This window comes from Panulirus ornatus, chromosome 37 (genome assembly GCF_036320965.1).
Source record: "Panulirus ornatus isolate Po-2019 chromosome 37, ASM3632096v1, whole genome shotgun sequence".
Lineage (NCBI taxonomy): Eukaryota > Metazoa > Arthropoda > Malacostraca > Decapoda > Palinuridae > Panulirus > Panulirus ornatus.
In genome coordinates, this window is record NC_092260.1 from 19,372,199 (window position 1) to 19,385,975 (window position 13,777).

Genomic DNA, 13,777 nt, shown 5'->3' on the forward strand with positions numbered 1-13,777 from the left:
AATTCCAGACCTCACAGACAACCATGTGTCTGGTGTGAGTGAGGGCCAAATGTCTGGTATGTCTGGTGAGGTGGTGAAAGGGACAGATAGCGAGCGTGGAGGTGAGGGTGGACAGATAGAAGACGTGGGCACAAGGATAAACAGACGTCGTAGGCGTGAGCACCCATGCACCTGCCCACCTCCCATGCCCTGCCCACTTCCCATGCCCTGCCCACCTCCCATGCACCTGCCCACCTCCCATGCCCTGGCTCTCTTTCGCAGTGGAGTGACGCAGGCATCGCACATGCCATGACGTCATCTCAGAATCTCATTATGGACGATGACATCAACTGTATATTTAGCTATGCCACTGACGCAGGCCGGGCGATTTACCGTGTACACAGGCTCAGTGAACATACCATGTTTATTCTGACCTTTGACTTATTAATGTTACACGTAAAGACAAGAAAAAAAAAATTTTTTTTTTAACAATATTTTTTTTTTTTCATTTTTTCCCCCCCTGTCACTCACTATACATAGCTACGACTGTGGTTACGGTAGAGTTAGAAAGCATAATCATATGAGATTTAATCTCTATCGATTTGACTTATCTTGTCCTTCTTCCTCGCAAGTGCTGGTGCTTGCTGCAAGTAAACTAGCGTCTCTAAAAGCCTCAATTAACAGCTACCAACTTTTTTTTTCCACAAGAGCTAAAGCCAGGATCTTCAGGTGAATTCAAATAAATAAAGTTCTTGGAAATAGTCAAGACTTTCTGAGACCTGTGTATACCATTTTGAGACCTTCACAAAACGCGAGGAAGAACAGACCAAATACCATAAACCTCCCCTGAAGATATCTGTTCCACTTGACACATCTTTCTCGTCCGCGACATAAAAGTCTTCAATATACTCGGTAAAGTAATTCAAAAACAGGGGGGAAAAAAAGAGAAGAGGAAACGACGCTTTAGGTCGACGAAAATTACTTTCATGATGACTGTATGTGAACTATATGTGGATTTTCAAGCTAGGAATAACTCGAGTTGCTGGCGTCAGCAAGTTATACACATACATATCTTAGGTATCTCTAGAAACAGAAGACTCGATAATGCGGAAATCACAGTCCTATGAAATACACTGGGAAAATATGTCATGATCAACTAAATGCATTGAAGAGTTCAAAGACCTTACCAGCATAAAGCAAAGGGTATTACTTCGAAAACTCCTCATACAATTACATTTGCAATATTCGAATACCCGGGTTTTTTTCTCTGCTTAGAGTAACGATTTGTTTGAGTGCAGCGGCGGTGTGGCTGAAGAGCGACGCCAGATCCACCAGATATTTGAATCCCTTCTCCTGCTCCAATATATATGTATATATATATATATATATATATATATATATATATATATATATATATATATATATATATATATATACAACAATCCAAAAAAGTAACTATGCACTGGTGATCGGATAAATACACATACAGAAGCACGTGTGTAAAAGCTGAACATGGAAATCAAAACAAAACTAGCCTTTACGTTATCATATATGTGTGTAAAACCAGTGCACATGTACCACAATAACCAGCAGCTGTTCTTCATCGCAATAAGCATCAGTAAATAGTTTGATTTTTGTCCCTAAAATGACAACAGACACACACTGCTAACGGATGTATATCCTCTACCTCAATCCCTGGCTCTTCTCCTTGAGCTTTAGGAATAATTCCTAACCCCCCGCTGAGTTGTGTGTGACTTCCCGGTGTGAGAGATATGATTTAAGACAAAATCTCGTTCCGCGTCTGATGGAATTGCCGAGGATAAAACCAACACTGAAATATCTTTTTTATTTAGGGACTTCCCACATCATCTTCTACTGGAAGATTTACGTAACATTTTTCAGTCACCATCCTTGCCCTCCTTATATTCTACTTTTCCCTTATCTTGGTTCTTGGCCTATACTTCTTGATTGTCCGAATGTTGCTTATATCTTCTTATTATCTTGGGAGATTTCTATACCCTGCTGGGAGAAGATGTGGTCGTGTATTTCACAATGATGAATCGTTCATCTTACAGCTCGTAGTGGAACGTCTCTGAGGCTAAGTTCCACAAGGTCTTCTTCCAACCCGCTATCAGAGTGAGGCAATCTCTCTCTCTCTCTCTCTCTCTCTCTCTCTCTCTCTCTCTCTCTCTCTCTCTCTCTCTCTCTCTCTCTCTCTCTCGCACTGGGAGGGACGGGGTGGTGACCTCAAGGTCTGCCGACTGTTCACCTCAATGATTTAAGAGAAGCAACTGGTTCAAGCTCTGTATTCAAGCTGCTGTGAGTGTCAGGACACGATTTCTAAACCGCTTTGTGTCGTGAACACAAATTCCCTGAAATGTGCCGGAACACCGTGGCCCTGGGAGAGGGATCTGTGATAACACTTTCCTAGAAGACAATCATAAGTTTTGCGACGACATAAAAACACTCGTCCTCAACTCTGACTGATGGTCATATGTTGGTACGTGTATATATATATATATATATATATATATATATATATATATATATATATATATATATATATATATATATATATATACATATATATATATATATATATATATATATATATATATATATATATATATATATATATATATACACTTTTTTTATTTTACTTGATCGCCGTTTTTTGCGTCAGCGAGGTAGCGCCAGGGAACAGACGAAGTAAGACCCATCTACTCATATACACATTTATAGACATACACGCTTATACACATAGATATACATATCAACATATACATATATACATACACAGCCATATACATATATACACATGTACATATTCATAATCGCTTACCTTCATCCATTCCCGGCGCCACCCTGACCCACAGAAAACAGCAATAGGATAAGATTGATTTTCTCGCATTATTCTTGAATTTCAAAGTCTTGCATTTCACTGTATATTTCATTATATCCTTATTTCAAGACTGACTTTGTTCCAGATCCTTTGTATTGTAAGATCCTTAACGGGAAGGCTATGATGGTCTTTCCTCTTGGTGACATTAAACTCAGCCAGACTGCTAAATTCTGTGGGGACTTTTATTTTCTTTACTCCACGGATCTGGTCTAGCGCAACGGGGCTTTAAGGAGCATGTGAGGCTCTGGCCATCGCACGGTGGAGCAGAGGACTGAACCCTAACAGCCAAGGAATAAACTTCTGGGAGGAAAAAGTGAAATTTCATTTAACGGCCTGGAAACTGGCCGATCTAATCCCTTATAATAAGGATCATAAGTAAAGAAATATTTCAACTAATGAATAATCAGGAAAAGTGTTCGAATCCTGTAAATGAAAGCGACGACACTTATAATATTTCTTTAAAACTATCCGAAAATGTCTAAATCCTACACGTCTTCCTTAGACTCATTGACTTATATAATGTCTTTCCCATGGCCGTGTGGACCCAGTAAAAGCTCATGCGATGGAAAATTTCTGCTTCAGCCATTATGGTAAATTATCTGGCACACACGCAAGGCTGACGACATATCTGAGGAAACCCAATACCTTTCTTTCCCTTCAGAGAGACGGATGCAGACAGACAGACAGACAGACAGACAGATAAGACTCAGTATAGCAGGTTAACCGTGACAAAGGTTTACCGTGATCAGGCGTGACGTATTCCGTCCTCCGACAAGACAACATGGAAGAACTGAGGTAGAAACGCCAACGAAGAACGAAAAGAAAGAAAAAAAAGAATAGCTCATTCAAAACCATCATTAATTCCAGAGAAACAAATTCAAAAATTAAAAAAAAAGCCGAGTTCAAAAATTTAAAAAAAACCCACAGTTTTCTCCATACAGGTTTCTTCGTCATTCAGCAACCACACACACACACACACACACACACACACACACACACACACACACACACACACACACACACAAGATATTGGCCCACTAACAACGTTGAACTACCAGGACAAAAATAGTGAGCAGCGCTTGCGTCACATGTCTTGGAACTCGGCCACCATGCACCTTGCTGGCGTCTGCCTCGCTGAATTAGAAATTTACAGTGGAATACCAGTTCATGATAGAAGTAGGTCTTCTGATGTATGATACGCGAACCTCCGCATCCAGGTTTTGCCCACGTATATATATATATATATATATATATATATATATATATATATATATATATATATATATATATATATATATATATATTCTCTTTTCAATACATGTTACCAAAACTGAAATGAATTCTTGGTCAGCAGCGAATTAGGTGTGTGTGTGTGTGTGTGTGTGTGTGTGTGTGTGTGTGTGTGTCTGTCTGTCTGTCTGCCTGCCTGCATGCCTGTCTGTCGGTCTGTCTGTCTGTACGTATGTTTGACATTGCCGTTATACAAGGGTCTCATGGTGATAACATCTGGAGACCGAGCTGTGCTAACTCAGTAGCAGGGACGGGACGGACTTCGGTGAAGTCTATGACGAAACTGGACTCTCGTCAACTGACGATGATACAGTCTCGCCACCATTCACTATCGTTGTAATGTATATATATATATATATATTTATTTATTAGACTTTGTCGCTGTCTCCCGCGTTAGCGAGGTAGCGCAAGGAAATAGACGAAAGAATGGCCCAACCAACCCACATACACATGTATATACATACACGTCCACACACGCACATATAAATACCTATACATCTCAACGTAATAATAATATATGTATATATTTTAATATATATACTATATATATTTATATATATATATATAATATATATATATATATATCATATAATCTATATATATATATATATATATATATATATATATATATATATATATATATATATATAGCGACAAAGTAAAAAAAAAAAAAAAACAATATACTATATATATATATATATAGTGGAACTATCGGCTGTGTTGAATGCATCGCCGTCCCAATTTACCCGGGGTGGACTTCTGCCGTTCTTCTCAAACCTTAGAACCGTGAAAACAATTACGGTATTTATATCGTAAAGTTTTAATCACACACGTTACACAACCTCACAAACCAATACGTATCTGCCCACGTTCAACGACATAAAACATTTTTTCGTGATTTTTAAGGTTTTACCGTGATTCTTTTAGGTTTCCGTGAGAGCATGTACTTCGTGAGGGAGGTTAAGCGACTATCCACGAGTAAAAATGATGGTAGTTTAGATCTCGTTGGGTTTTCGTTTCCAACAGTTTGCGCCAGGGTTATGGAACACAGCCAAGTCCTTAGCATTTTCTTGTTCCTGCAGTTTGCCAAGGGGGACTCAGTGGCTGCACGATGGAGAGATAATAATAATAAGAGGATTTATTAATGAGAAAAATATTGAGCTCGCGAGAATTTTTCCCTCGTAAGGTCAGAGTGAATTTTGTATATGTGCGAGAATTCAACGGGGAGTGAGTGTGAGAGTGTGTGTTAGGGTTTGAGAATTTGTTTGCTCTGTGTGTGTGTGTGTGTGTGTGTGTGTGTGTGTGTGTGTGTGTGTGTGTGTTTGATTACCTACGTGTGATTACCTTTATATTTTGGTACTGTCCGGGGGGGAGGGAGATTTACACCCGTGGGGCCCCACATTTATTAAACATTCACCATCACCATACAACTTTTTGAATCTATATATGTTGCCTGCAGCGAATCATGTCCTCAGTTACGTGTGTGTGTGTGTGTGTGTGTGTGTGTGTGTGTGTGTGTGTGTGTGTGTACTCGTGTCTCTCCAAATCCACGTTTTCATTAATGCCTGAGACACACGGCGTCATGCACGACACGATATTCTTGTTACTAACCCGACGAATGAAACTGCATGACGATACACATGGCAAGATGCAGGAAAATGGCTCACGCTCGCTCATTTCTTTGAGACACAATAGTGCACAAGGTACATGGGAAATCCTGTTACGTATCAGTATTCTAAAAGGATTTCAGAAGTTGAAAATCAAACTTGTCTTATTCCAAAAAACTTTACGATATTGACACGATGTATCACTGAGTTTTAATGAACTTTTGGATTAAGGTCATATGTGTTTCTTCTGTCGAAAAGTTAACATCTCTGTTCATTCAGACTTTAAATGGGCTTTATACACGATGCTTTTTAATGTCAAGAGTGAGATATCAAAGCTCACATCTTGATTCTTAACCTAATTCTATAAATCACTTGACTAGAAGGATGGTGAATCATCCTTTTCGCCATCAAGAAACTCCTTATTTCATACAACCTGTAGTAGGATACAACACTCATCCTGGGGCTGGGACCTTGCTTCTGTGAGTCTGGCAACTCCCGACTTCGATAAGATCGTAAAAGGATATAATAGAACGATAGGATATTAAGGAAGGTATGGATGGGTAAGAGCACCACTGCTCGACTTGGAAAAATTCCATCAAGTCTGAAGAAAAAAAAAAACTATCAAAAATCATGTTTGATCTTTTATGTGACATCTAATGGCAGCCCTGAACGATTTTTTTTTTTTCACCAATAAATTTTCCACGTAATGTGTGTTGTGTAATGTGTAATATATATACTGTGAGCTTTGGTCGACAGCCTCTTATTGAGCACATGGAGGGTGATCTAAAGGAAATATATATTCTTTCGCTACATCCTTGCCAGGGAGTAGAGCAGACTCACAGAACTAACAGAATAATCTTTTGATTTTTTTTTTCCCACCCACCCCGCCACCGTGCCTCTGTCTCCATCTCTGGGGCTCGTACCCACATCGTTCTGACACGAGGACACTTTCATTTCAATAACGCAGCTTTAAACATCTCACTCCGACCTCCCTCCTTCTACCTTACTGATCTTCAGTGTCTGGCTCGTGCATGATACAAGATCAGAGGAGAGATTTTTTTTTTTTTCCTTTCCTTCAGGAAGCGTATGATACACTGACTGCAGAACCCCCGAGCCTGACACTGAGGCAGATCTGTCGAACAAGACAAGTTTCGACGAACAGAAATGAAGACAATGCCAACACATACCTCAAGTGGCAAAGTCAAAAAGTATACGATAGTATTTCGCTGGCTTCTAAGAGCACAGCACGATATTACATTGCGATTTTACACATCTCCAAGATGTTACATAACTTTCAATTTCGTCTTCGCCCTCTACCATAGTAATGTATACTCCTCAGTAACTAGAACCGATCCATAGATTCCAATTTATTCCATTTGAAAACCAAGAGAAAACGTAATCTTGAAGGTGGAAGATATATGCGATTACTCTCGTTTGACACCACCGTCCAGTAAGTGACTGGCTGGCGACTTGAGCCCAGAGAGACGTAAAGTGGAGGCGACGAAGCATCACCTTTGATGATAAGAAGCTCAGTTTGGCCCCTCCGTTCGGTGCCTCAGGGACGACGCTGATGTTACTAGTGAGAGGAGAGGAAGGAGGGATCCATCCAGGGAGCGAAGCCCCAAAGGAGGTGATGTTTACTGAAAGGGGGGGAAAAAGAAAGGAATTCATCATGAGCTGAGGCTTCAGTGAGGTGATATTACTGATGTGGGAAGGAAAGGAAATGAACCTATATGTATCTAAGGCCTCAGGGAGACGATGTTAACTGATGGGAGGAAAGGAAAGGATGGATTCTTCTGAGGCCTTGTCTCGTATACGATTTCGTCGAAGTATCAGATTAACCTTAGGGAGCATCGAATTCTTTTTATGAGAGGCGGATTCCTTTGATCAGAATTACAAAAATATACAGAGTGTATCACCGAGTCTGAAATACTGTCTTTGATTATACGTTGATTCATATGCCTTGTGCCCGTTACATGTGTGTGTGTGTGTGTGTGTGTGTGTGTGTGTGTGTGTGTGTGTGTCGACATACACTGACGTAAGTATAACATCAGTAAAATTATTACACGAATTACTGAGACACAGCACTAAGCACTGAGAGGACTTGGTACCGTATGTCCATCTGATAAGAAAAATAAGAAGGCTCGATGTGGTCGTGATTCCAAAACATAAAAAGTGCAACGAGGAACGTGATAACTAAAACTGATGGCGACAGTAATGCCAACACACACACACACACACACACACACACACACACACACACACACACACACACACACACACACACACTCACACGCATTGCGAACGAGAAGTCACCGGAAGGAAAAGAGTGCACGACCATCCCTCCCAAAAAGGGGCCCATCTTACCCTGCTCCTGTGTGGAACACACAACACCTTGAAAGGGCAATAACGCCATGAACAAAGGGGGAGGGGGGGGGGGGCTGGGATGAGCCTGGGTGCAATGACAAGCCACATCAACTCTTCCGGTTTCACATCTCTACATCCACTTCTTTCCATCCAACTCTCTCTCTCTCTCTCTCTCTCTCTCTCTCTCTCTCTCTCTCTCTCTCTCTCTCTCTCTCTCTCCTTCTGTTTCCAATGCTTCATATATTCTTAAAGTTTCTCCACGATCAGATCGAAAGATACTTGAAAAAAATACACAAGGGAAGTAAAAGCATTCCTCCCTCGGTGTGATCTTCCAAATATCGAATACTTAAATAACAACCCCAGTCTCTGTTGACTACAGAGTCTGAGGGTAATCGTTGCTGCATGGTATCACATCTGGTAAGGTAGGTATACAGCTCGTGTGGAGCATCTGATACTGTTGAATATCTATAACTAAAATTCTTAATGGTCGTAGATGCCACATCCAAAAGGTCACTCTTGATATTGGTGACAGAAATATAGGTCATTATAGCTATAGTTATCAACATATGTATTGCCCATACGTATCTGAAAAAATAGATACATATATATACGTTTGTGTCCAATTACCATAACCTGATCACCTATTTAAAAAAGATATATTACAGATAATGACAACTGGTCCTCGACAATTTAGACTAACACTGATGTTCGTCTTTTCTCCTTCTCCTCCTCCTTCTCCCGCTGCCGCTCTGGGCCTGCAGTGTGTGGCACCAACTGCCACAAGAAGTGCGAGAAGCAGATGCCCAACTTGTGCGGCGTCAACCAGAAGCTGTTGGCGGAGGCTCTCTCATCAGTCAAGAAGGGAGGTGAGTACTGCCTCTTCTGCTACTGCTAATAGGGGGTAAGGTGGGTGGTGGTGGTATCAGGTCGGGGTCTGATGGGGTGATCTATCTATCTATCTATCTATCTATCTATCTATCTTATTTTCTGTCTATGTCATTTACCAATTATCTATATTATTCAACTCTCTCTCTCTCTCTCTCTCTCTCTCTCTCTCTCTCTCTCTCTCTCTCTCTCTCTATCCATTCACATAGGTACATATTCATCTATCTGACTGCCAATGTGTATATATATATATATATATATATATACATCACTCGTGTTATCCCTCATCTTTTTTTTGTATACGTCCATCAATCTCTCAGTGCGTGTACATACAGTTCATGTGGAGGGCATAAAGCAGACTTGGTAATATATGTATAACATTTTGATCTGATTGGATCTCCACACTTTTACCTGCGGCACCAATATCCGCTCCCATAACGGCTTCCCACTCACCACACCATGGGGTATGGTGCGCGTAGTTCCCCCCACTAAACCACCTAGTACCTTCCCTTCCCACCTACTAACTTCCCATTTGTTACCTCCCCTTCACATCTACTACCTTCCCTTCCCATCTACCACCTTCCCTTCCCATCTACTACCTTCCCTTCCCATCTACTACCTTCGCTGTATTGACGTATTTCTCAATAACCCATCTGTCCCATTGCCCTTCGTCTGTACAATAGACACCTCTCTAAAACCTACTTGATCCCTTACTTCTTGCCAAACATCATGCACCTTCTTGTCTCGCTTCACAGCTTCTACTTAAGACTTCTACCTTCAGACATCAGCAGTCTTTTTGATCCTAAAAAAATTGTACTGCAACTTGAGAGAATATAATAATAAAGGCCTTTATTACCTCTTATACTAACATAATACTCTATATAATATGTTTCATACGAAGCACGGATCATGGCTAATTAAGAAATTCATGAACACATTTATCTACTCCAAGGCTTGATAACTCTGACTTTAGACTTTAATTTTTCGTCCTGTTGAATAACACCTATTACAAGATTTTAAGCAAAAAATGGAAAAAAATCTGAGCAAAAAAGGAATTATTGCTCGATGTGTGGTTGATAACTATCTTCTCTTAATTTTCAACTCACAATCATCATAACTCCCTATGTCGTTCTATTTCGTGACTCACCCTTTGGCAGAACACACATTCCTAAATCCTAGCTCAGGATGTTTTCCCTTAGCTTCGTGGACCTTTCTGGCCATCTCATCCATATTTCCCATCACTTAAAACTGCTCAGCAATCCTTTGTATTCTTGTGTTACACTTTCAGGACTTAAAATTCCACAACAGCTCATCGACTGTTTGACCTCCTGACACGATGCATCGCTCTGTTCACATCCATACACCAAGATCCTCTGTGAAGGGATCAATCAACACAATTATCACAAACACTGCTTTCTAAAAGCCGGGGGTTGTTGTACTGGTGCCGTGATTCTTCTTCTTAAATATTTCTATTTCATATTTACAACAGTTTCATCCACCATAGTACGGAGTGCTAACTCACATATCTGAGGTGGTTCTTCTTCCATCTCTGTATGAACGAGAGTGGAACTGGAAACTTTCTTTGGCATCAGCTCTTTTCAAACACCGTCGTTGCGATGTTGTCTTCCCCTCTCCCTGTCCTCCAGATATTATCTTGGCTATTGTCCTCGTGGGGTGTCTGCATGTGTTCCTTCCATTATGGTTTAGGCCCGAAGCATGAGTATGTTTGCTGCATCCCACAGTTTCTGTGTGGAGATCAAGCATTCGAGGACTGACCGTTACGATACCTCGTTCTTCCTTGTCTAACTTTTTTCCTTCCATCCGAGATGATGTCCGCCTGGGGCTCTTTTGTCCGTGTCATGCTAGTCACTATCATAAACAAGTTCTCTTTGTTTAGCCATACCTCTAAATCAAAGTCCTGTATTGTTGTATACGGTACTTGATGCAGCGTAAAGGTATTCACAAGAGTTGCTTCACCTTCTTGTATCCATATGTATATATATATATATATATATATATATATATATATATATATATATATATATATATATATATATATATATATATATATATATATATATATATATTTATCATACGTCCAAAGTTCCCACATCCCTGTCGCTCTATTGATGAGCTCGCTCTCCCCAGTAACCACGGAGACATACCTTATTCTTTTTGACCTCTGTGTAAACCTTCATGATCAAGCATACCTCCCACTACCAGACAGAGTAAACCTCCTTCCATGCACGACATCCAGCTTCTATCTGCGGATGAGTAACTTACCTCCAAGCTATAGATACCTAACATTCCCTACACATGTAATCCGTGTATTTCACAGTGTATAGTCTACATACCTCCCTCCCCCTTATATTCACACCTTCTTGCCGGGCATTCTTGAGGTGAACATCTGCTATCTGTAGCCTCCTCCTTCCATACATTCTCCTTTGCTCCTCGCTAACTGCATTACTCGTACCATTTATAATCCTCTCTGCCAGCGAGTCCAAAGATTCCAAAGCAAACGCTCCTATCTTTCACGATTTCTCTCCTCTCCCCCTTCTCCTTCCTCCATGAAACAATACAATTTTCTCTCGAACTCGGTCGTGTTGTTGTTGCTCTGTGTGTGTGTATGTGTGTGTGTGTGTGTGTGTGTGTGTGTGTGTGTGTGTATCGCTCCGCCTTACATCGAGGTAGGGACTAACCAAGTCCGGCCTCGCCTCCTGCACAGCAGCTCAGATGAGCGAACAAAGTCCCGTCTTGAGTAAATGCTGGCAGTGCTCCAGCAAGGCAGGCAGCCCCGTCCCCAGGCACCAGCTCCCACCCAGTTCTATGGTTAGCAATTGTCCTCGGTGACGTGAGGCCCTAAACGTCCAGAAGCCCCCGGCCATGACCTGCGCTTCGGTGAAGCCACCACAGGGCGGGTCTCGACTTTATTCTATCGGCACACGACAGGTTGACTTTTGTCACAACCGTTGTACCACCATCGATCGCCCGAAAGTCCGTCCGCTTGTAAAGGTCGTCCGGTTCAAGAGGAGTCCGGATAAGGAGGGAGGCAGGAAGGTCGCATCAATATTCCTCCAGCTGGGAGGAGCTAGAGGGAACGGTGCACGGATGAGCGCGGGTAATGTTCTCTTTATATGATATTTACGGTTATACCCCGGGCCAGTAATGTAGTTCGTACATCGCCCCGCCCGCCACCTGAGATGCTTGTGGGAGCCTGAGGGAGGGGACTGTGTGTCAGGAGCCGATGAGGACAGGAAAAAGAAACATGGGAATGAATGTGAGGGACGACGCGATTCACCACACACACACACACACACACACACACACACACACACACACACACACCAAAAAGATGGCCGACATAGATACTTCTGCAGTACAGAATACATGTATGTATTAGTGACGGTACAAACTACTCTGAAATGTCTTCCGGCGATGCACAGAAATTGAGCAACTCTGTACGGCGAGCCAGCCAATTATCCGCGACAGAAATCTACTAGGCAGCTGATACAGTAATTTCTACGAAGCGGGAAAAGTTTTCACATCCTGTGCTGTCGGGATTAAGGATCGTTAGGCAAAAAATATATGGGACGGTAAAGATGATAACACCATTATGTACATATATACTAATTTAATTTTTCTACCTTTATAAGACCAGCCCTTGGTATACAAGTCTTGAACGATTTAATGTCAGTAATTCTACTACAATCAAAAAGGCTTTGAAAAAGAAAAAAAAAAGTGATAAGTGAAGAAGAGGTAGAGAAAAGGGGAACAGATAAGATCTATAACAGACAAGATCTAGAAAACTAAGATTTCCTTATGACAAAAGAAATGAAAATTTTTGACCTGGATGTGGGTAAACCTTGACTCCTATATCGATCATGCTGAGAAATAAAGTAAGACTTGCCGAGTGATATTTCGAACCGAGGTTAAAACCCAGTCTACAAACGCCTGGGCGGAGCAGACATCCATTCACTTCCTTTCACTACGAGAAAATCTCCGTTTATGATACGTAAAATTCCGACTGATCGTATATGGTTCATTCTTGCGTCCCTCACGTACTGTGAACCCTGGCTAATTCTAAAAAGCCTTTGTGGCACTGTGATATCTGTCTTTACCTGTGTCTTGAAACTCTTTACCCCTCTCATGTCTCTCCTAACATCCAGGACCTAAGCTTATTCTTTGAGTAGGTAGGTTTTTCACTTACTCTAAATCTTCATATTCTCTCTCTCTCTCTCTCTCTCTCTCTCTCTCTCTCTCTCTCTCTCTCTCTCTCTCTCTCTCTCTCTCTCTCATTTTTTTCATATCTAATCTAAGACCTGGCCTTTGTGACCAGAACCTACGTAACGCATATAAAAAACACTACTAAGTACTCTCTTCTCTCTCTCTCTCTCTCTCTCTCTCTCTCTCTCTCTCTCTCTCTCTCTCTCTCTCTCTCTCTCTCTCACGTTTCCTTGCTCTCACCCCTTCATCCCCCCCTCTCTCTCTCTCTCTCTCTCTCTCACGTTTCCTTGCTCTCACCCCTTCATCTCTCCCCCCCCCTCTCTCTCTCTCTCTCTCTCTCTCTCTCTCTCTCTCTCTCTCTCTCTCTAACACAGCGTCTTCTTCTCTGCCTCTTACCCTTCCCTGTCGTTCCCCAACACATCCAAACCCAGCCGGTACCTGCGGGGCCCAGTAACATCAGTCTTCGGCATATTTCACAAAGTGTTTCTTCGCCTGAGAGTATATAACAACGCAATATATCGCA

General features: G+C 41.5%; 1 protein-coding gene across 1 annotated transcript in view; it reads left to right on the forward strand.

The window, feature by feature from the left end:
• LOC139760561 (uncharacterized) overlaps positions 1-13,777 on the forward strand; it is a 93,845-nt gene that overhangs the window by 41,923 nt on the left and 38,145 nt on the right. Inside the window, 1 exon segment of the mRNA XM_071683905.1 lies at positions 8,907-9,011. Within this exon segment, the coding sequence (XP_071540006.1) occupies positions 8,907-9,011 (105 nt within the window).